The 24,919-nt window shown below is 34.0% G+C and overlaps 2 protein-coding genes across 12 annotated transcripts in view; one reads left to right on the top strand and one right to left on the bottom strand.

Annotated features, from left to right (window-relative positions):
- The window catches only part of Patronin (calmodulin-regulated spectrin-associated protein patronin), a 73,648-nt gene extending 64,044 nt beyond the window's left edge, over positions 1–9,604 (bottom strand). For 5 of the 10 annotated variants that reach the window (XM_083041638.1, XM_083041642.1, XM_083041646.1 and 2 more), the window contains exons 1-2: positions 8,140–8,678; positions 5,696–6,393 (exon numbers count right to left, since the gene is read on the bottom strand). In XM_083041638.1, the coding sequence (XP_082897764.1) occupies positions 5,696–6,067 (372 nt within the window). In that variant the 5' untranslated portion in view covers positions 6,068–6,393; positions 8,140–8,678. Of the gene's footprint in view, positions 1–5,695; positions 6,394–7,356; positions 7,540–8,139; positions 8,680–9,463 lie in introns of those variants that run through there. The other 5 variants (XM_083041634.1, XM_083041640.1, XM_083041643.1 and 2 more) reach the window with 3 other exon arrangements.
- A 38-nt stretch (positions 9,605–9,642) lies between these two features.
- On the top strand, positions 9,643–24,481 carry Pka-r1 (protein kinase, cAMP-dependent, regulatory subunit type 1). 2 transcript variants are annotated; one of them, XM_083041647.1, is made up of 5 exons: positions 9,643–9,821; positions 21,804–22,113; positions 22,224–22,490; positions 22,765–22,968; positions 23,238–24,481. In XM_083041647.1, the coding sequence occupies exons 1-5, from the start codon at positions 9,657–9,659 to the stop codon at positions 23,408–23,410; spliced, it is 1,119 nt and encodes a 372-aa protein (XP_082897773.1). In that variant the 5' UTR covers positions 9,643–9,656; the 3' UTR covers positions 23,411–24,481. The 2 variants fall into 2 exon arrangements, with proteins under 2 accessions (XP_082897773.1, XP_082897774.1); XM_083041648.1 differs by lacking the exon at positions 9,643–9,821 and adding an exon at positions 15,801–16,044.
- Positions 24,482–24,919: the final 438 nt, after the last annotated feature.

Raw genomic sequence — 24,919 nt, 5'->3', positions numbered from 1 at the left:
TTCGAGTCAATATAAAATATCTAACACGCAAAACGACATATTATCTAATAACAACCGTAATATATGCGCATAGTAAATCATTCTGGTTATTTTTTTAAGCGCGATACAAGTGAGACTCTATAATACATACTTGGTTCGCGACATTAATCGTTTTCCGAGTATGTGTCATGGTCGCTGTTGTAATTACTCTAAAAGGAGCCCGTCGAGGCGCGCAGCCGAGAACCGAGTCCTCGTCTCACACAAGACGTCTCTTTCTCCGTCATTCATAATATTATTATGGTTAAATATCGCGGAAAATCCTCGAACCAAGTCATCGTGATCAAACACGATCTAAATCGATTGCACGATCGATCGACATTTCAAGATCACCGGATGTTTCACCACGTCAAGTGTACCGACATCGATAATAATCATTTTAAATTAAAATATAAAATGCAGGAATACTACACTATTTCAACATCGTTAAGTATTATTTCTAAATACTATTTCGCGTATTTTATACGTAATTATTTTCACTTTTACATTCTCTGAAGGTAAAAATTTGTTTTCTTCTTTCTTTCATTCTAATTAAAACCGTTTCGTGATCGTAAAATCCATATGCAAAAACCAATTATTATGTTTTCAATATAAGTTTCAAATATTCGTTCCACTTTCTAAAAATAATTAAATCCAATGAAATATATCGTATGCAGAAATGCTATATACAGGGTGTATCATTTTAATGCATTGTTATTTTTCGAAAATCAAGCACTAAAAAAAATGATTTTGCAACTATAGCAAAAATTTTGTAGGTGCGAAAAATTAACTGAGGTAGATAAATAATTAGCCAATATTGTAATATCGTATATATTTTGCACGTAATCAATCTAAATGACAGAGACAGAACTAAAAAATTCTATCTGTGACAAACGATAATTCTATCTGTGACAAACGATATTCTATCAGATACAAAAAATAGCGATAATTTTTGTTGCGACATCTAGAAATTTTTTTGCGTGAGGCTTTCATCGAAAAATATTTCATACAAAAGTTGTAAAATTTCGAGGGGGATGTCTTGTCGTAACTATAGTCTTATTTAAAAAAAAAGGCATTTTTGAGCTTTTAAGGTTATTATTGTTTTAAACGGAACCATAATGTTCTTAGAGATCTTCAACATCATAATGTTCTTAGAGAAATTGATTCATCGTAATATTTGGCGTAAAAAATTAGGATGGGAAACGAATGATTTACGAGATATCTTCTGATACATTTTGACAAAAAATATGAAATATCTCGTAATATATTCATTTTTCAATAATCTTACTTTAATAATTTTCTGCATAGAATGAGATAAATCAATTGGTGTAAGAAAAACATACTTTTGTGATTGAAAAAAAAAATTGCAATTTGCAATGTGCAACTGCATACTTTTTTAAAAATAATTGTATGTTTTTTACACTAATTGATTAATTTCATTATTCTATGCAGAAAATTAAGGCAAGATTATCGAAAAATGAGTACATTACGAGATATTTCATATTTTTTGTCAAAATGTGTCAACATGAAGCATAAATCATCTCGTAAATTCATTCATTTTTTCGACTATTCCATTCTAACAATGTTTTACGCCAAATTTTACGAGGAATCGATTATGTAAGAAAATTATAGTGATTTCGTTTAAAAAAATAATAATGACCTCGAAATCTCAAAAGTGTCTCCACTTGAAATAAGATTGTTTACAACAAAACGTCTTACAACTTTTATATGAAACATTTTTTGATGGAAGCCTTGGTTTTCGTAAAATAACAATGCATTATTTAAAATAAAAAGAGACACTCTGTATATACATGCGGAGTTACTTTACGAGAAAAAGAGAATCGTAAGAATTTTTAAACGAGAAATTTAACGTGCTCGGTCCATATTTTCGTGAACATTTCAGAGATGGTGCGGAGGAGAGACGGTAGTAGAAATCGGAACATGTAAAACGCCCGAGAAATTCACGGCGGCTAATTGCACAGCGTTGCACGCGCGCGTTGCATAGCTCGTCTTAATGCACGTTTGATAATTGCACAGCTTGTTACGTGAAGAGCACACGCTCCCGCTCTGCGTTGAGAAAAGGAGGAGAGTTCTCCAACGACACGCCTTAAATTAGGCGCTTAGTTTCCAGTACATTAATCGACGGAAACGATCGAGACGAGATCGAGCATGCGCGGACGCGAGATAAGATCGCTTTTCTTACCCCGGTGCAAGAACTGGGCTATAACATCGATGCATTTACTTTCGGAACGATCGTTAGCGGGATTCTTCGAGAGATTTTTTTTTACTGTGACTTTGTGAAAAGAAGTACGCGTAATGACGGCATAAATGAAGAAGCACAAACACGCAATAAGAGTGGCCTTGCTTACGAGAAACGAGAAATTGAAACTACGCATCAGCGACGATTATTAATGTCTCCACGAGTTAGTTTTATAGGCTAATATTTTTATTTAATTTTATTTTTACACAATATTTTTATTTAATTATTTTTATAAAAATCTTTATACGAAATAATATAAATATATCAATATTGTAGCTTTGCTTCGGCAATATCTCTTTTTGCGATATACTCTATCGCCGACACATTTTTCTCTAACAAGTCGAACTAACGAGACCTTTTTGGACATGGGCCAAAACGTGATCGTCCATAAGGAGGTTGCTGGCGTACTCACATATCAATTGTTCATTAGCACGGATTTGTGCAGGTTGCCAAGATTAACGGTATAAAAAAAAATTACCTTAAAATCGTATATATGGAAATCAAATATATGCAAATCAAGCAAGAATTTGCAAACCAAAAGAAAGCATAAATTTGTGAATACCTCTTATGTAATACTGATCGAGAAATTTTAAACGCACCATAGAATTAAATCCGTAAAGATATATATAAAAGAAAAAAATTTATTTAGAATATATGTATATATTCTATTCCATTCTATTCCATTATATTCTTATATATAATTCTATTATTTTTCTATTCTATATAATTATATATCTTTAATATTATATATAAATTCTTTTTATTATTTTATGCTTTAAAAATGCTAAATATATATATACAGAGTGTCCGGTAATAAGTAATAATCCCACCCATCGCGTGTAGATAAAGCAAGTTAAACCAAGTAGGGAAATCCTCTATCGTTTTGCGATAATCTTTACAATAATTAATGAGAAGATTTAATTTAAAAACATCGGCCACTTGTATTTGCACGGATTGGCTGAGAGATCTTCTTTTTAATTAACATTAATTATTTCAAAGATCGCAAAATGATAGAGGACTTCCTTACTCGGTTTAACCCGCTCTATCTTCATATACATATATATATATATATATATATATATATATATATATATATAAAGATAATTTCTTTGTGTTAAATAAAAATAAAGCATCTTCGTCGTTTATAAAAAATAATAAAATGATTAAAAGAAAATTCTTAAGAGAAAAGCACAATGGCATATAAATAATTCACATTCGATTAATCCAGACTTAAAAATCGAGTGATAAATAAAATTATAGATTGCGAGACACACACAAGGAAACATCTTTTGTACGAAACACGGGTCAATAAACGAAGCCATATTAATAGATGGATCGATAAAATTCCCTGAAAGTTGAAGCGATCGCGTAAAATCTCTGCGTAAACGAAAGTAAGGTAATAAGTACTTAAGCTCTCAAGACTTCGCACAAGATTAGCGATATGATTAAAGGGACGATTAAGGTGTGCGTTTTCGCGATTCTATCACGGGATAGTTCACCGAGAAGGGAACGAAGGGGGCAGAAGGGGAAAGGGGGAAGTCAACCGCGTTCGATGGTCCGCATCCGTAGCCGCGACGTTTTATCGTGCAATAAATAAGCTTCGTGGCACAGGAAACGAACGCCATATTCGTCGCAGCGTCACAGCTCGGGAATAGCTTTACTGCTGCCAAGCGGACAAGCCCTCTACAATAATACATCTCTCGCAAATACACGCAACGAATAATTCCTTTGACGTTCGCCCACAAACGACGAACGTTGAATAAAAATATCTCACTTTCTACAGAACCTTTTTTCTATTATAGATTTTAAATTCCCTCCTTGTATGACAATTAATTTTAAGATATATCAGAATATAGGATGTCTTTTATACATAAAATAACTAGATTGATATATTAGATCATATTTTTTATGTCAAACAATAAGCAGTCTTTATCTTTAATAAAAGTTTGTATTATTTTCGAGATATATCATCTTTTTTAATGTGTCAATACAGTGCTATTTGCTGCCTTTTGATTTTTCGTATATAAAAATTGTAGTAAAAAATAATAAATAAATAAATTCTCTTCTTATATGACAGTTAATTTAATAATAAGAGTATAGAGTGTTCTATATTATATAAATAGAGTATAAAATATATCGTATTCCTTGTATCAAAAAATAAGCATACATTTTCTTTGGCAAAAGTTTGTATTATTTGTGAGATACTATATCATTTTTTAAATATGCCAATACAGCGCATTTGCTGTGTCTTAATTTTTCGTAAAAATTTTTTATTCTGTTATAATTAAGTTTAATATTTACATTACATATAGAACATTAATATTAATCTTATTTAGAGCTGAAAAGCTCTACCATAAGGAAAACGAGATCATAAATAAAATATATGAGATTTTAATAAAAATTTAAAACGTATGTTTCTTAAATAAAATTATCAGACACAATTTTTTGGAAAAATTCCCTGAGTCTCAATAAAACTCCATGAGACTTCCCAGAAGGTAAAAAAATCTCTGGTTTTCCCAGGATTTTCCAGGGAGTAGGCACCCTGTTGAGTCAACGACAAATGAAGGGTGGACAAAAAGAGAAGGACTCACGAGAGTCTTAACGAGAGTCGTAGGAGTCGGAGAATCACATCATCTCATCACATGAGAGATTTCAATCAAAATAATATAAATATAATAATAGATAATAATTTAAATATTGCAAAGAGAAATATATTAAACATGTTTCTTAAATAAGTATAATTATCAAGGACACAATTTTTTTGGAAAAATTCCCTGAGTGTCTCAGTAAAATTCCCGGACTTTTAGTGTGAGTAAAAAAATTCCTAACACAATCTCCGGTTTTCTCAAGATTTTCCAGAAAGTAGACACTCTGGACAAAAAAAGGACTCACCTCACCTGACAGGAGTCGTACACAGAGAGAATATTCTCTTGTAGAATTTACCCTGAAAATCATAGAACATCGTGGGACAATAAGGTATGGAAAGATTTTTATGAGAATTTCTCTGATTAATATTTATTACAATAAAAATAATATCTATTACAATAAAATATAAAACATGATTGATTAATTTTACTATGCAGTTTAGTAAAATTAATCAAACATGTTTTATATTTTATTGTAATAGATATTATTTTTATTGTGATAAATATTAACCAGAGAAATTCTCATAAAATTCTTTCCATACCATATTGTCTCACAATTACCATGATTTTCAGGGTAAATTCTAAGAGAAAATTCTCTCAGTATAGGAGAAGTGCTCGGAGTCAATTGCCTGAGTGTCTCACTAAAATTCCCGGAGAGTTCCTAGATTTTTAATAGGTAAAAAAAATCCCTGACACAATTCACGATTTTCTCAAGCTTTTCCAGGGAGTAGACACTCTGGACAAATAAGAGGTGGACAAAAAGAGAAGGACTCACCTGGCGGGAGTCGTAGGAGTCGGAGAAGTGCTCGTGATCACCCCCGCTGGACTGCTGGTCGGCTGTTGCCGCCGCCGCCGTGGCACCGGTCGTTGTTCCAGCGGCGGAGGCTGCGGCAGGAGGCCTGCGTCGATCGTCTGCACTCGCGCCGCGATCCATCGTCGCGCCGTAGAACACATGGACGGCGTTCGTACCGTCGACGGACGCGTCGTCGTCGGCGACGCCGTTGCACGCGGGCTCGTGTTGTTGTTGTTGTCCCTCGTCGTCTTTTGCCGCCGTCGTCGGTGATAGTGACAGCGGCGACGCAGCTGTTTCCTGGACCACCGCGGTCTTGCTGCCCTTAGCGAAGAACCGTGAGATCGTGTTCCACATTCAACAGGATGATGGGGATGATGGGGCTGGCATCCGCGGCTTCAATCAACGACTGATCGAGACGACTCCCTGTCCTCGTCATAGCCGAGACGATCTCACGGAAGGATTTCTTCTCTACTTCGCTCTGTTGTTTTTTTTTTCTTCTTTTTCCTTTCTTTCTTTCTTCTTCTTCTGTCGGTCTCTTCCTCCGCACTTTTTTCCGTACCTTTCTCGTGTTTTTCACTCGTTATAATTCCTTAGAATGTTTCACTTCTCTCTCTTCGGTTTATCCTCGCGAGCACACACGCACGTACACATTGTATCAACTAAATTCTTGCCGTCGTCTTCTGTAATGATACAAACGAGACACGATATAGAAAGGATACACTGAGGAGCTCGTGTTCGCGAATTTTTCTTTATTCCCCACGTGGGCGGTATCTGTCACACGAATCTCTTAACCCTTTTAAAATCAGAAGTTATTAATTGTTCTCTTCTTCTTTTTAATCTCTTTACATTTTACATGATTAAAATTATTATTGAATTTGAGTTTAAGAGACGAAGACGCACAAGCAACTTTGTGTTGTCTTTTCGACGAGTAACTATGACGCACGGAATACAAATGGTAAAGTCAGATTTATTTTAATAGCAGGTTCTGGAGGAGAACCAGAGTTGGTATTCCTTTGAAGATATTCGTCTGATGTCGTCTGGCAAATGTAAATATTATGAATTTCAATAATGATGACTCATTAATAAATTTGCAATTATACTGATAGAATAGAAGACTAGACACGTCATATAATGTGTCATTTATTAACTATTATCTTTAAATAACAAAATTTTGCATGAGATGGTTTCTTCGTATAAATTCTTCGCTCGATTAATAATAAGCTCAATTATCACAGCTCGAGGAAAATTATGTAATATCATTGAATATATATTGATTATATTTAATATGATTGAATATTGACATGATCGAAATATCAAAGTGATCACTATCGGTAAATATACAAATCTATTTCCTAGAAAACTGATATGTATATATAATGTACATATATAAATCGATCGTAAATAAAATAAAATCTAACCAAATTTGCAATGTCCAGAATACGTAAAATTTTAAATAGATTCAAATGACATTTTACGACATTAATATTAAATTACATCGATTCTCCCCAGAGAACGTGTAGATAATTTTATCTCGCCACTTAAAATTTGTGACACTTTTACGTAGTTAAATGTACTAGATAACCTCAAAAAGTAACGCGTTTAAATTAGATAACCTCAAAAGAGAACCACGAAGGAAAACTCACAGGATATCGACGTCCAGGCCAATCAAAAACCCAATAGAATATGATGTCAAGAAAATTTTGCACTCCAAAATTACAGTCTCGCACACTCGATCCTAAACGCACTTGCTCGATCTCTCGTAAACGACGGGAATACGTTGGAGGAAAGCCCGCTGAAGCTGCCGGCGACGCGAAACGTTCTCGATCGAACGTGCCCTCTCCCCCCTCCCTCCCCCCTCTTCATCAACCCAGCCGTTCCGTCTCGCGACTTGTCAGCGCGAAATAATGCCGGACAAAACGCGGCCAAAGGACACCGCCGTGAAAGAGAGTGAGAGAGGGATAGAGAAAAAGAGACACAGCGAGAGAGAAAGAGAGAGAGAGGAGAGGACTCGCTATTTTGGTCGGTAAGCTTGTCCTCTCTCTCTCTCTCTCTCTCTCTTTCTCGCTCTCTCTCTCACGCATTCGCTCTCTCCCTTCCTCGAGAGAGCCACGACGAGTATCGATCTTCTCGCGAGGAACAACCGGAGGACGACGACGGGAGCGGCAGGAAACGAAGTTGACCGCCGATTGACCGTCGTCGTCCTTATATAGGTGATTCGCACGATTGGTCCTTGCGGGGAACAAGGATCTCTCGCTCGCTCTCTCCCTCTCTCTCTCTCTCTCTCTCTCTCTCTCCCTACATGTGCACGTAAACGAAAATTCTACATCATCTAAATACGTGTTCGCGAATAAGAGATCGAAGTAGGAATCCAAGGAACGCGTGTAGTAAGTTAATACCCCCAGAGTACCATCGTCGAAGAGCCATACCTATCTTTCTCTCTCTTTCTCTCGCGTCTTCTCTCGAGATTGACTCGGTCCTCTCTTTCTCTCTCTCGCGCTCGAGAGACCTTCCGAGGTCTCGCGACGACCAAGCTCCTCGAGTGTATCCTCGCTCGTCCGTTGACAAGCTCCAGGCCTTCAGGGTCCTGACGCGAACACTAGGACGAGATATCACACGCACGCGAGATATATCCGTTAAGGGTTTCACGTTTCGCCCGAAGCACACGCGATACCCGATTAACTCTCGGCACCTTTCTCCTTCTCTCTCACTCGTACGTATTCCGAAGCAATCGCGCCCGACTTCGCTCCGCTCTTCCGTCAACGGTCTGTCGCGAGGCGAGCCGAGGCCGAGGCTCGCCGACAGGATCTCCGCGAGTTCCGCCGAGTAAACACACCACGCAACAGACAACCTCTCTCCCTCTCAACGCGGAGATACGTCCATTCGCAGGCAGCAATACGCCGCACGCAGCACTTCGCCGTCCATCGCGATACGCGAGAACGAGAGGGTCGGTTGGTCGGTTGCCGCGAGACGACTAATCGAGAGTCGCGACGACTCGCGAGAGACCGTGCGAGAGCGAGATATCGAATCGAGGCGCGCGCATCGCCTTGACGACGCGCGAATTTTGAACACGATTACTACTTATATAGAGGGCCCTTTCATTTTGATTGAATATTTCGATTCGTTTGTTTCTTCGGACTTAATGATTTCTTTCATTCATATATTTTATTTCGCGTATTTATATATGTGCACACTTTTATTTATGTGTATATATATTTTTGTATTTATATATTTTTATATTTATATATATTAAATTCTTTTTAAAAAAGTTATATATTTATATAATAATTGTATAATATATTTAATATATATAATATATTATATTAAATATATATATATATATATATATATATAACTATAAAAATATTCCTTTGTATTTACAAATTAGGAGTTAAAATTGAATAAGTTTTGAAGTGAGGTTAAATGTCATTTAGAGAGCAAATAATTTTAATAAATCAAATAAAATATATCAATCTCTACGAGAACGATTTGCCATGTCATTTTTTAATTTTGACATGCGATAAAATTCGCGCTTTTACATGATACGTCGCGTATAGATGAGATAATAAGATTAGAATTGAAATTGTCAAAAAATTATATATCAGAAAAAGAAATCTCTCTCTCTCTCTCTCTCTCTCTCTCTCTCTCTCTCTCTCTCTCTAGTTCGTTTTCCTTCAAACATCAAGTGCAATTTCGCGATGGTTGCGACACGCGAGAAGAAACTCTAACGTCGCGAATAAATATAAAGAATACCTTTTCGTTGGATACATCATCTTCTCGGAGCTTCTGTCACCGGTCCTGCCTGTCGTCTCGTGTCCTCCGCTCTCTATACATCTGCCATCGTCATCGTCGAAGGGAAGACGACGACACACGCACGTACGTACTACGTACGTACCTACGTACGTGAAGGTGTCGCCGATAAAACGGCGCGGCGTGCATCATCAATATGGCGGCGAATCTCGAGGAGGAGCAGAGTTTACGTGAGTGCGAGGAATACGTTCAGCGACACAATATCCAACAAGTCCTGAAAGACTGTATAGTGCAACTGTGCGTGGGCCGGCCCGAGAACCCAATCTCCTTCCTGCGGGAATACTTCCAGAAGCTGGAAAGGGTACGTAATACGTCATTGTTCTCCTCGGCGAGAGCCCGCGCGACCACCCGACCTCGTCGACGTGCGTCCTCGCGAATTAACCTGACTTTGTCCAAAGAGAGAGCTTCTCGTCTCTCGATTCTCCTCGTCCGGGAGACGTCGCGATCCTGCGCCCTGCTTTCTGCGATCCTCGCGAGACGGATAAATTATTTGTCGACGACAGTGACAGTATGACGTGACAGTGACGTGATACGCGGACCAGGAGCAGAGCGATCCCGGGTGATCACCTGGTGCTTCGAGAACGCGTATCTCTTCTGCTAGGACATATCCTCGCGAATCTCTTTGAATTTCGATTAATTTTATTATGTTCTCTTATCAATTAATTGTGATTTCTGAGTAATATTTTCTGAGGATAAAATAACATTTGTGAGAAAATAGTGACAAGTTGTGTTTGTGTCATAAAGATACAAACGGCAAGTATTTTTAATTTGTTATAATTCTCTTGTCCATTATTCAATGAATTGGTTACGTCTCGTAAAAATTCATTTAACGTAGCATTCACGATAAATATGTGTCGCGGAGAAACATCATTTTTATTGCATCTCTCTTACATGTGTAAACATTGTGATGGAAGTCTACATAGAAAACAATGTCGTGTTATCTCAATGTTGTATAGATAACAATCATTAGTATAATCAGAGTTTGGAATTCTTGAACGCGAATCATTTATATATACGTTCTGTAAACAAATAATATAATAATATCTCTATAATATTATAGCTTACGACATGTATAATAACAAGTGCTGCCATCTCTTTAAATTGCTCGTGTAATTGTTATTGAAAAATGTAGGTTGCCTGTTATATCGACGTACGATCATTATGCAAAATAACAAGTGCCTAACATTTCAATATAATTATATAATCAGTATATACTAAACATATATATATATATATTGGATATTGTGTCATTGGACTTTCAATTTATAGTTTTTCTCTCTCTCTCTCTCTTTTCCAAAGTATATTTTAAGTACAATTTTTAATACAAAAACAACTCTAACTAAATGAAACATTAACATATAAATGTTGCTTCTGAAAACATTATTGTTAGACGAAAAATAGAATAAGATCATAACATACTTGTTTATTATCTCGGCACCCACGGCACTATCAAAAACAAGTGAACACAGTACTAGGAAATTCTGGACTTTGAAAAATTATACATATAAAATTGTATCTACTAGAACAACACAAATTAAATTTTAAAATAATAATTTGTTGTAAAAGTTAAGATATTAGTATGATTTAAAATTTAAATAACACGCTATAATACTTTAAACTCGATTAATATTTTTGACAGTTATCAGCTGATTTCTGTCAAAAAGTATTAATCGAGTATAAGGTATTTTATAATACCTAATATGTTATCATATTATTTACAACATATCATTATTTTAATTTTTTTAACATATTATTTTAAAATTTAATTATCGAATTAACGTTTTATTAATATTTTTTTATAGAAATCAGCTGATTAAAGCGTTAATTTGATAATTAAATTTTAAAATAATATTATATTATAAAAATTTAAATAATAGTATGTTTTAAATAAAATGTTACAATACTTTAAAACTCGATTAAGATTTCTGACAGTTATCAGCTGATTATGTGCCAATCTGCTAATTAAATTTTGAAATAATAATTTGTTGTAAAAGTTAAGATATTAGTATGATTTAAATAGCATGCTAGAATACTTTAAACTCGATTAATATTTTTGACAGTTATCAGCTGATTTCTGTCAAGAAATATTAATGGAGCATAAGGTATTATAACATTATTTACAACATATCGCTATTTTAATTTTTTTAACATTATTTTAAAATTTAAATATCAAATTAACATTTTATTAATTTTTTGACAGAAATCAGCTGATTAAAACTTTAATTTGTTAATTAAATTTTAAAGTAATAGTATGTAATAAAAATTATAAAATATTAATATGCTTTAAATAATATGTTATAGTACTCTAAACTCTCGATTAATTTTTTAACAGTTATCAACTGATTAATATTTGAAAGAAAGTTTTTATCCGTGACTAATTATTACACGTGTCTTTCGCGAAACATATCGACCTCATCCGTGATGAAATAGATGCAATTAAAAGTTTGCGGAAGTTGACGACGAACGGACGTTCCTATATCAATCAACGTCCCCGGCAAAACACATTTCTCAAATTATATCTGTGTGTTTTAGCATGCCGTGATTCTTGATTCGTATAGGTTTCCCCGAGACCTTTTGCTACCCCGTTACCTTTCCCATTTAACGTTACATGGCGACGGCAATTACCCTTGGCTGTTCGTGCCACTCACGCGACGTGTATATCCACAGAAATTCCAAGGCTCGCCCAAAATCGACTCTCGGAAGAAACGACGGCCAAAAATAAGCGATAGCCTCTGACGTAAAAACTATCGTCGACGCGACTCGAACATAAAGAAACGCGCGAATCCGACCTCACGAATTATATATATAAAATTATATATAAAGATATATATAAAGATTATCTATAATAAAAGATATATATTATATAAATAAAGATATATATACTATATATAAATTTTACATATATATTTGTAGATTGAAAATCCGTAATCGAATTCGCGCTTGAAGATAATCTAACAATAAGATCTCTTTATCCTCTCTTTGCGAGAAGGGAAAGTCTTCAAAAGAAAATTATATCCAAACTTATGAAAATTATAAGTCTCAGAATTTTGATATTATTCTCGCGTAAGTATTTAATTGTTACTTTATTTTTAAACATATATATGAACGGGTTCATCAAATATACAATGCAGTATTTCGCATTTGTTCTTTGCAAAGTTATGTTTACCAGGCCGCACATGACTGTGCGTAGGCAGTGAAGGCCATTTCGGAGGCAGGAAGAAAAATAGCACGTGAAATATCGTTATTGCGAAAAGAATCAATAAAAACGAACAGTTTCGTCACACGAGCTATCACATTTTTTTTTAAATCTCCTTTAAAATATTAGCTTTATCATTAAACATATCCGCGCTGCGAGAAGATTTATGTGTATTTTGCATATCAATATTTATTTTATTTTTTTTTTTTTCACCAAGGCGATATATATCTTCATTTATCTCTCCCTCGCGATTTATAAGAAATCAAAATATATTAGCGCGCGTTTAAATAAATGGTATGTGTAATTTTTTCCCATAAAAATAAAATATCTGGTCACTTTGTCTCTCTCTCGTTCAAATATTTGGCTAGAAATCCTAAGACAGGTCTCTGTTCGTATAATACCGGATTTAAGATCATATAAGGATATATCTTCGATCGAGTGTCTCCCTTATCGCACATGTCAATCAGTGTCAATGTAACAGCATCGCAACCACTGGTGGTGCAACGTCAATGCAGCTGTCAAACGGAAAGCGAAGCTGCGGATCTTCGTCGTCGCGTGTTTGCTTTCCGTGCTTATGCTATATATGCGACAAATATATTGCGCGTGGGAGAAAGGGGGAAAGGACGCATTAGACGGATAAAATGAAAAAAGCGAAATTTATTTCCGGAATAGATCCCTCCGGCATACAAACAGCGAAAAAGAGTACGATATCTATAGACGAAGAGAATAATAACCGCGAGAAATAAAAGGACACCGAGGAGCACATAAATTTGACGTATGGAAGCGAAATAGAAAAGATGAGAGACGTAAAAAGGATATAGCGAAAGGATATAAACAGAAGCGCACAAATGACTTCCGAAATGAGAGATAGATATTGTAAAAACCAATCTCCGTGAGATGCCTTTTAGTAAAGTAAAATTAAATAAAATTAATTGAAGAATCAGATTTTTTGCTGTCCGCGCGTAAAAGTCGTACTTTTTCAATTATTCGTAATTAGAAAATTGTTTCAGTAAAAAAAAAGATTTTAATTTCATACAAATTTCTTACATTTTTATCGTTAAATAAAATCTCTTCCTTCTTATATAAAAGGTTATTTACTTTAAATAATTTTACAACATTTTTTACCAAAGTTTGCATGCTCGTGAAGCATAAGAAATAAGGGCGGTTCGCTCTAACAAAAAATTCTATAATATGAATTATATTAATGAATAAATTAATAAAATTAATAAATAAATATTAACTATACAATAAAATTAATATTATTAAAATATTAATAAAATTAGAAAAAGATAAAAAAGAATATTAATAAAATTATTAATAAATATGAATAAGTAATAAAAATTCTTTATACATTCAACCCTAGGAAAGGCATCTTACTAAGAAAAAAAGAAGGAGCAAGATGTTGAGAAGGGATGAGAGGTATGTGTACAAAGGAAGACAGAGAGAGAGAGCGCAATATAAGGGCATCTGATCTAAACATAGAACACGCTCGAAATATAACGAGGAGCAACCTTATAGCCAAGAGAAAAAGAGAGAGAGAAAGAAATAGATCACACAAGAATGATGCGCGTTAAAAACGCAGCAGTCCACAAAAATGTATGGAAGACCAAGTGAATCTAATCGCCGTCATTCTTTTTCCATCCCTTTCGCGTCTCGACGCCAGTTTTCTTCTCGATGTCATCGCCAGGAACGGCGGGTGGCTCATCTGAAATTATGATAATATTATACTAGACGCGTGATATTATATGTCTGGTCGTTCTTGCGATGACTAGGGATAAGGAATATAAATTCATGTTCCGCTAGTTGATAAGAATAAAGTTATAGCAAATAAAAAATAAGGAGAAAAACAAAATTCTAATAAAATTCTATAGGATAAATTATATTAATGATTAAATTAAGAAATAAGTATTAACTATTAATAAAATTATTAATAACTACACTGAGAGAATTTTCTCTTAGAATTTACCCTAAAAATCATGGTAATCGTGGGACAATATGGTATGGAAAGAATTTTATGAGAATTCTGAATAATATCTATCACAATAAAATATAAAACATGTTTGATTAATTTTATTAAACTGCATAGTAAAATTAATCAAACATTTTATATTTTATTGTAATAGATATTTTTATTGTGATAAATATTAATTAAAGAAATTCTCATAAAATTTCTATGCCATATTTTCTCACGATTACCATAAATTTCAGGGTAATTCTAAGAGAAAATTCTCTCTGTGTATGAATAATAAAATTGATACAAAATATTAATTCATATAAGCAATCAAAAAGAAAAAATAAAAGAAATTATTCTGAAAAAAATTCATATATAATTATATGTATATCTGATTATACATATTTATATGCAATTTTTTTCCTGAGTAATTATACTTGATTCAGTTCTTAATTAAATAAAGAATCTACGTTCTAATAAAATTTTATAATATAAATTATATTAATGAATAAATGAATAAAATAAATAAATATTAACTTTGAATATTAATAAAATTAATAAGTCAATATGAAATTATAAGAAATAAATATTAATTCATATGAATTATATTAGCAATGCAAAATAATATAAAAGATAAAATATTAAAGAAGTACTCGGGGAAAAAAATTTATATATAATGATATATGTATATTTAAATCTGATTATATACGAAATTTTTTGCCTGGATAAATACATTTCTTAACTGAATCAAGAAAATCTTCTCGTTAACTGCAGTTGTGTAAACTCCGGAAGCTCCGATATAAAATTGCGTGTGAAACACAAGTCTTCGCAGTTTGTATTACATATAAAATCGCAACTTTACGAGCCCCAAGGTCTTGGAAAGATGCCGGGAAGTCGTCGCGTAGAGGATCGATTCGCTGTAAAATACGAAGAGAGGAGGACCTTACTTACCGACCATCAGACACGAGACATCACAGCACAGCACACAGCATCTCGGCGACACCATCCGTCTCATCCTCGCGGGCTGGCGCCGAGTACGACGAGTGAAACAGCTGGAGCAGCAGTAAGCGTACCAACGCTGTCGCGCCGGAGTCGCGCGCGCGTGCTAGATCGCCTCCGACCTCTAATTGGATTCCGTCCGAGGCCTTATAAGATCGCGGAGCTGGAGGACGTGGAGGACGCGAGATCGCGAGTGTGACGTGACGACGACGACGACGACGACGCGACTTTTGCGTTCGCGAGGAGCAGTTTCGCGCGAAAGACGTTTCCTAAGTGTTGTCATCACATTTTCGGCAAGTGGAGAACGAGGAAAAAAAGACCAGGAAGAATACAGAAGATAAAAGAGGAAGAGGAGGATCGAGAGGAATAATGAACGAGGTACGCGAGAGAAAGAACAAGCATCGGCCATAATCGTTCCAGTTACGAGCGCGTATGATTTTATTGATCTCGCGGACGATGGATCATGTTGATGTCGGAGAAGTCTTCCAAGTTCTCTTGATAGCTTTCTTAAAAATCTTTCTTCACATCAACAATGCGTTCTCATTCCGTCTCGTCTAAAAAAAAAAAAAAATTACATTATTATTACCATCTTTTCCACACAAAAAAATTCGTGATTTTGATATGTGAAATAAAAAAAATTCTAATAAGTGAAATTTTTATTAAAGTGAAATTTTCCAGGTTCTCTTGACAACTCTTTTAAAAATCTCTTTTAACATCGACAATGCAATCTCATTTCATTTTGTCTCAAAAATAATTATACTATTATCATCTTTTTTTAAAAAAAATCATGATTTTGATGTGTGAAATAAAATAAATTCTCACAAGTGAAATTTTTGCTGAAGTGAAGGTTTCTAAGTTTCTTCGACTATTCTCTTTAAAACTTTTCTTAACACCGACAATGGGATATCATTTCATTTTATCTCGAAAAAAATACACTATTATTATCTTGTCTACAAAATAAAAAGTGATTTTGATGTGTAAAATAAAACAAAATTCTCATAAGTGAAATTTTTGTTAAAGTAAAGATTTCCAGGTTCTCTTGAAAGCTCTTTTAAAAATCTCTCTTAACATCGACAATGCAATCTCATTTCATTTTGTCTCGAAAATAATTATATTATTATCTTTTCTACAAAAAAATCGTGATTTTTATGTGTGAAATAAAAAAAATTCTCACAAGTGAAATTTTTACTGAAGTTTTCCAAGTTTTCTCGACTGCACTCTTAAAAACCTTTCTTAACATTGACATGGGATATAATTTTATCTCGAAAAAATTACACTATTATCATCTTTTCCACAAAAGAATTGTTTTTGATGCATGAAATAAAAGAAGAAAAAATTTTCTCACAAGTGTTGAGTTTATGAAATTTTTGCGGAATGTACTATTTCGAAAAATCACTTTTTTCAATCTGAGAAGATCATATATTATTGTTGGTTTCTTACTTTTCATTTTTTCAATTCTTGACGTGCATTTTATATAGAGATGTCTTAACGTTTTTGTACCAAGAAGTTTCATGCAGGACTATATTCTTTTTTGCCAAACTCTTATAAAAATCGTTGAACTTCGTAAACGTCCTCTACAGTCTTTTACTGCGCTGTTTACAGCAGCTAGCCTTTTTTCGAAACGAGAAGAATAAAAATGCGATGCTTTTACGTAATCTTTTCACGTTCGTCTTGAAATGGAGAACTGGGAATAAAAAGAAAGAGGCAAAAATTGCAGAACACTTTTAAGAGAAAAGAAAATCGATACGAAAAACACGCTCGTCGACACTCTGGTCACGCGTATAATTTAAGAATTATATTTTCTCGATACAGTTATCTCGGAGAATAGTATATAAATCTTCATATTTATTTTATATTCCAAATTTTATAAATTTTCGAAAATTTTTTTTTTTTTATTTATATTCTTATTTAGTATTCAGAATGCATTTTAAGGGACGTATTTTGATGCACTTTCGACTCATGCATAACGTGTTCTGTGTACGAAAAAGATCCAAGACTGAAAAACACTTGTACCATGAAAAGAGAAGGATAATAAGATTCTCTCTTTGTGTCACGAGTGTGTTCAAGGATATATGTGTATGTGTATGTAGCACACTTGCGAGAGTGCAGCTATATATCATCATTGACTGGAGAGATTGTATAAGAGCATACGTCTTTGTTGATTCCGTCGAGTTTCAGTTGGAATTTAATGTACGACGCGTTATATATAATTGAGTCGCACATAGAGAGCTATAACATGGTTATTTACAGTTATATATATATATATATATATATCACATGCATATGTATATCTTACTATATTCGATTGCTTGGTATTCTAAAGTCCATTTTCGACATCCGATAATTTGCGATAGTTTTAGAAACAAGATTCCAGTGTATAATATCTCGTTTAACACACGAAATACATATATACGTTTGCAGAATTATGTCTGCAAAATTGGAATCCGTATTCTATTTTCGTGTATGAACCCAAAGCGCGCGCCAGGTATGCGTAGTAAACTGACAGATTTAATAAGATCGCGATCCACAATTCTAAACTTTAGTTATATATGTATGTACGCTATTTGTGATAGCAATGACATAATGCACATTTATTAAATTACTGCATACATTACATGTAATCTGTGATAATAATAAGTCACGATGTTGACATCTCGAAGATAACAAGAAGGGAAATCGATTTAATTTGTATATATATATATATATATATATATATATATATAATAATTTTAATAATTAATTATATATAGAGTTTTTTATGTTATATAATTGTAAGTTGAATTTATAATCGACGTAACGTAATATTTCTTCTCAATTTACAATTATATTAACAATTTGACATATAACATTGTAAAGAGTGAGAGAGAAATTCTGTATTGATTTATAGATTGTCTAAAATTTCATTAGATATAATACATATAAATGAGCGGTAACAATTCGAAAGGGAAGGATAATTTGTCAATTATGTTGGTAATTTTGATAAATTAAATTCCGGTCTTCTATTTTTAATATACGTAACAGACGCATGTCTTCGGAGGCGGAAAGGAGCGATGAAGATTTATCGGATCGTTAAGTTTTATGGACTCATTAGAAGCCGTGTTCGCATTACGTTGGACGATAATTAGCGAATTGCGATCGATTTCTTGTATCAATAATTCCTAATTCATAAATCGAGCGATAGTAGTAATAATTTACCTATGACGACTCTGAAGTTCGATCGGATTTTTTTTTCTTCTCAAGAAAAGAAATATAACTTAATTACTGACAAAAAGTATTATTACTGATTCAAGTAATAATACTTTAACGAAGCTCTTTTTGCAAAGAATAGATGGATTAAACGAAGAGAATTTAACGTGAAATCGATATCTTTTAATTCTTACAATCATTTTGTGTCTTCTTCTATTAACTTAAGATTCAACATTATTCTCTAATATCTTTTACAATCTGTATATGTTTCATATTTAATTTTTATATTTAATTTAATTTAATTTAATATTCAAATAATTTACATTTATATTTAATTTTCAAAAAAATTAAAAATTACACATATATATATAATTTAATAATCTCATTCGAAAGAAATTAAATAAATTATACCCTCAAAACTTAGTTTTGCAGGATAAAGTCTTGTCAATTTTTTTTCTATATAATCCATCTATATTATTATTATTATGTATACCATTCTATATTATTACTATTATTACTATTATTAAATGTCTTTATTACAAATGCAAAGTATATGACAGGGAATGCGTGTGAAAGTCGCGCTCAGGTCCCGAAAGTCATCCGTCGACCCCGAAGACGAGGTCGCAGGGTCGCGAGAGCTCCTTAACTCCTTGCGTTAGCAGTGCACCATTACGATAATTGAAAGGAGAAAATGCCCTGATTTGAATATTTCCGTTAACGTCGTCGCCAGGAAGAAAGAAAGAGAGAGAGATGACGCATTCGTGCGTGAAAACGACACAACTGACCTATGACATTATTCGCTCACATCCCTCTCACCCCCAGTAATGTGCATCGCTCGTATAAAACGCGGCGGTATATAATGTCTAAAGACCTATATAATTTATAATTTTACGGTAATTTTGTGCGGGATAAACATATACACACGCGAGAGTCTCGAATGTCGACCGCATGGAGCCGCACGTTCGTGGCTAATGAATTATTAATTTGCGCTTCGCTTTTCTTTTTTTAACTATTACACCCCAACATATCACGACGAAACTCGAGTGTGCATTTATCCGCGGTGACCTTAACACCTCGTTGCTCCGATTCTCACGACGGATTGACGACGACAATTTGCAATTGCAAATCTTTTGCAATTAATTTTTTTATCATTTTTCGTAATTTAATAATACTATATATACATATATATATTTTATATAATTGTATATATTTTTTTGTTTATATTCAATATATCTATAGAATTAATTAATTTTTGTAAATGTTTGTAATTTAATAATAATAATATATTTTATATAAAAATATTATATGTATATTTATGTATAAAATGCATATATTTTTATTAAATTACAAAGAATTACAAAAAATTAATTATGTATATGTTTGGTTGATTCATAAATAAGTTTCACTATAGATATAATTACTAAATCACTTTTTCTGAGAAACTATGAGTTTTTAAAGTGAAACGAAACAACCACAGCAGATGTATACGTGCAGCAACTACAGCGTACAAAACAAAATGCAAAAAAAGCATTCATCAATCGCAAAAATGTAATTTTGCTACAACGTTCGATCACATACGACTAAAATAACAGGAAAAAATGTTGGAGCTTTTGTGGTCAGTTCTATCTCATCCTCCCTATTTTATGAACCTTGTCTTATTAGATTTTCATCTGTTTAGATCACTCTAAAATTCATTAAATGGAAGAATATTTCATAATGATACTGAGATCGATGAATTTGTAAAGTTTTTTTTTGCATCAAAACTTTCAAAATTCTTCGAGGAAGAAAGTAACAAATTATCATCTATAAATGGCGGCAACAAGTTGTATTTAATAATGGAGAATATATGTATAACAGATTAAAATTTATTGTAAAACAATTTTAAATATAAAAATTCAGTTTGTTAAGTAAAACGGAACTTATTTATGAATCAACTCAATAAAATAAAAATAGAATTAAAAATAAAATAAAATATGGAAATACTTGAAATGCAGCGTAAACGATTTTACGAATGCATTAGTAGCGAAGCATGATTTATTGTATGCTCGACATTGCCAAGATGAATTTTTATATTATTTATCATGCCGATCGACCAATTCTCGTAAGAGTATACAACACGTACATCGCGGTTTGGTGAATTAATTAGTTCTATTTTAATTAAGACTCAGAAACTTTCGTACGTTTTCGTACGTAGTTAATGTTTCGGGACCAAGAAACCGCTTAAGCTAATTAGACTAGAGCGAATGGAATTCATTATATTAATATATGCCAAATGTAATGACCGCAATCTCTTATACTATATCTGTTATATGATAATATCTCGTGGTTTCCATAATATGGGCATGATACTGAATTTAAATTAGAAGTAATAATGGTGCGCACACACGCACACATTGACGTAAATTATAATGAATTTGAACATGCTAACGTTAAAAAAAACATTGCCCTAGTACACGTAAAAATTATCATATAAACATAAATATTGACATTTTATCACGAACAAACTACGCTTTATAATTTAATTATTTCAGCAATGATTTTCACTCTTAATCATTTATTGATGATGGACTGCAATCATCAACCCTACATCATAATTATATTTATAATTTTTTAAATTTAAATTTAATTAATTTAATTTTTTATAATTTATTTATAACTTTTTATAATTTTTTACACTGAGAGAATTTTCTCTTATAGAATTTACCCTGAAAATCATGATAATCGTAGGACAATATGGTACGAAAAGAAATTTATGAGAATTTCTCTGTGATTAATATTTGTCACAATAAAAATAATATCTACCATAATAAAATATAAAACATTTGATTAATTTTACTAAACTGCATAGTAGTACGATTACCATTTTTTTTATTAAAAAATCCCGCTAACAATTATAGTTAAGAGACTTACACTCTTGGCTGAAGCTTTATCTCTTTTTCTCTTCTGTACAGGAACAAGCTCACGATGCCAAGCAACAGATTGCAACGAGTCCGGAGGACACGGAGGACATGCCCGCGGGGCAACAGGGTCCGCAGGTGCCGCGACGACGGGGCGGAATCTCGGCGGAGCCGGTCTCCGAGGAAGACGCCACCAGTTACGTCAAGAAGGTCGTACCTAAGGATTACAAAACTATGGCTGCCCTGAGTAAGGCTATTGCAAAGAACGTCCTGTTCGCGCATCTGGACGAGAACGAGCGTTCCGATATCTTCGACGCGATGTTTCCCGTGACCTTTCTGCCCGGCGAGGCGATCATTCGTCAAGGTACATACATACATACATGTGGCTGGTGCTCGAGAACCTGCTTTTATTTCGCGTTGGCTTATCGTTGACGTGCTCAGAATGAATGAATGAGCGGTAATGTCCTTTTCAAGGCGACGAAGGCGATAACTTCTACGTGATCGATCAAGGGGAGGTCGAGATATTCGTCAACGGCGAGCTGGCAACGACGATCGGCGAGGGTGGTAGCTTCGGCGAGCTCGCGTTAATTTACGGAACTCCACGCGCCGCCACCGTCAGAGCGAAGACCGACGTGAAGCTCTGGGGCATCGACAGAGACTCTTACCGCAGAATTCTCATGGGTTCCACCATAAGGAAACGGAAAATGTACGAGGAGTTTCTCTCCAGGGTCTCGATTTTAGGTGAGTTCGCTACTCCGCAGCTTCGGCACCGACGTCCCCTAAATTATTATCTACTATTACAACGAAATATTGAAAGTGATTAGAATAGATTTCTATCAGAATTCTAAAGATAATTTAATTCTCTGATTTTCTATGCAAAATTCTTCATTTAAAATAACAAAGATAATTTTTTATGTCATTTGTAAGAGATAAAATTTATATAAAATGGAAATAAGATTTGCTTATGAAAGAAATAAAATTATTATTGATATTTCCGACGTGTTTCTCTCCATAGAGTCCTTGGATAAGTGGGAAAGGCTCACGGTAGCGGACGCTCTGGAGCCGGTAGCATTCGATGACGGCGAAACGATAGTCCGACAGGGTGAACCGGGAGAAGACTTTTATATAATCGTCGAGGGAACTGCGGTGGTTCTTCAGCAACGCTCGGAAGGGGACGAACCTGCGGAGGTCGGCCGTTTAGGACCTTCCGATTATTTCGGTAAGAATAAAGATCGGAGAGCAGACATCTCAGATAATAAACACGACCGAGAAAATCTAGCATACATTTACAGTCATTTCATTTAGTAATAACTTGATACGTAAATATCTCTGAGAGAAAAATATTAACTGTCAATATTAATTAATCTCATACGTGAAGCTGTACATCTGTGTAATCAATTTTATGCAAATTTATAAAAATTACAATTATACAAAAAAAAAAGCGAAATTCGACTCGTTCAATGACGGGGAACTTTTCTTCCTGTACAGGTGAAATAGCGCTGCTGCTGGACAGGCCACGAGCGGCGACCGTAGTGGCCAGGGGTCCGTTGAAATGCGTGAAACTGGATCGGGCACGGTTCGAGCGGGTCTTAGGCCCGTGCGCCGACATTCTAAAACGCAACATCACCCAGTATAACAGCTTCGTGTCCCTTTCCGTGTAAACGGAATCCTCCGTCTCTCCCCCTCGCATTCTTTTCCACCTCCTCTCCCCTTCACCGATCCCATCATCGCAGTCAACGCGCTATTCGCGATCATTGATCAATCTCTCATTTCTCTCCGAGAGCTGCGTTATTTCGCCGTACCGTTAATAGTTGACACTTTTTTTTATTTGATTAATATTTAAGTAAATTTAAAAAAATGTGTTATACGATCAGCTATCAATCAGATGTGTATACAAAGACGGTATCGTTATATATTATAGAAAAGAGACGCTATTAATATATTTACACCGTAAGGCTATTTACGCACTGTGTAGCTCGCGACTCGAAATTATTCATATTGACGTTGATCTCTTCCGCGCGATCTGTTCCTAATTGTTACGTGCACGAGGCAATTATTAATCCGTTAACGTCCGGAATTTTTTTATATTTTTTGTGACGTTGAATACATTTGATTTTTGAAAGAAAATTCACGATATGTATTTAATCTTGATCCGCGCGATAAAACAATGGAGCCTTACATTATCCAAAATCTTACCAGTGGTAATATAATTAATTAAATTGTTCGAATTGGAAAAAAGAAACAGACCCGAACTTATCAGAGCACTGAACGTTAACGGATTAATTCACGATTAATGACACGTTTTGAGTGTTTTGTAGAAGTCGTTGAGCAAAATTGAGATAAAATGTATCGAGACGTAGTTGATAAGATTATCTTCTTTCAATACGAGGCTACAATTTGCGTTAAAGATGCAAACGCGGTTTACGTTCGTATCAATATTATACGAATAGAAAAATATCATGTATCAAACTATGTTAAATTATTCGAAAGCTATTTACGATTTCTATTATGTCAGAAGCGAACAATTGTACAAATTGTCCCAGTTTACATGTAATCGATAGAATGGACTGGTAAAAATACATTGGAGTTTCTTCTTTCTTAAAAATTTACTCACGAGTAACATTTATGTTTCTCTCTGCGAATTCTGAATTTTGAGCGAAAGCGAGTTTTTTTTAAAAGTCCTCAATCAATTTTACAAGTCCACTCTATCGAATATAAATAATATCGAATAATATATTTAAAATAAGGTTGTGTCGCATATATTCCTTCGATATATCATATGTACGAGTCTCTCACGCATCAAGTTCGCTTCCAGTTGTAATGTAATGATATAGTGAGGAGCCTTAAATATTATCTAATGAAGATTAGAAGATAAGAAATTAAAAAAAAAGTTTTCTCGTTTACTGTTTTCTATACACTTTAAATGTTCCGTGTCGTCTCTCTCTCTCTTTCTGTTTTCATGTGTGAATTGTTAAATAATTTAATATTTAAATTATTTTATTGACCGATAGCGGTTATAATTAGCAACGACAGAGTGTGAATGTCGGTCGCGGCATGCAATTGCTTTGACGCAACACGGAGGAACAAGATTATTTATTATTGGCGAAGCGAAAAAAAAAACGAGTCGCAATTTATGTCTCCTCTAAAAGTGTGCTAAGTTCATATAGTAC

The sequence above is a fragment of the Prenolepis imparis genome, unplaced genomic scaffold (assembly GCF_030444845.1).
Source record: "Prenolepis imparis isolate NDT839.2.m4 unplaced genomic scaffold, iyPreImpa1.0 SCAF_7, whole genome shotgun sequence".
Lineage (NCBI taxonomy): Eukaryota > Metazoa > Arthropoda > Insecta > Hymenoptera > Formicidae > Prenolepis > Prenolepis imparis.
The sequence above is the reverse complement of the archived record's forward strand: the minus strand, read 5'-3'. Positions and strand labels throughout refer to the sequence as shown.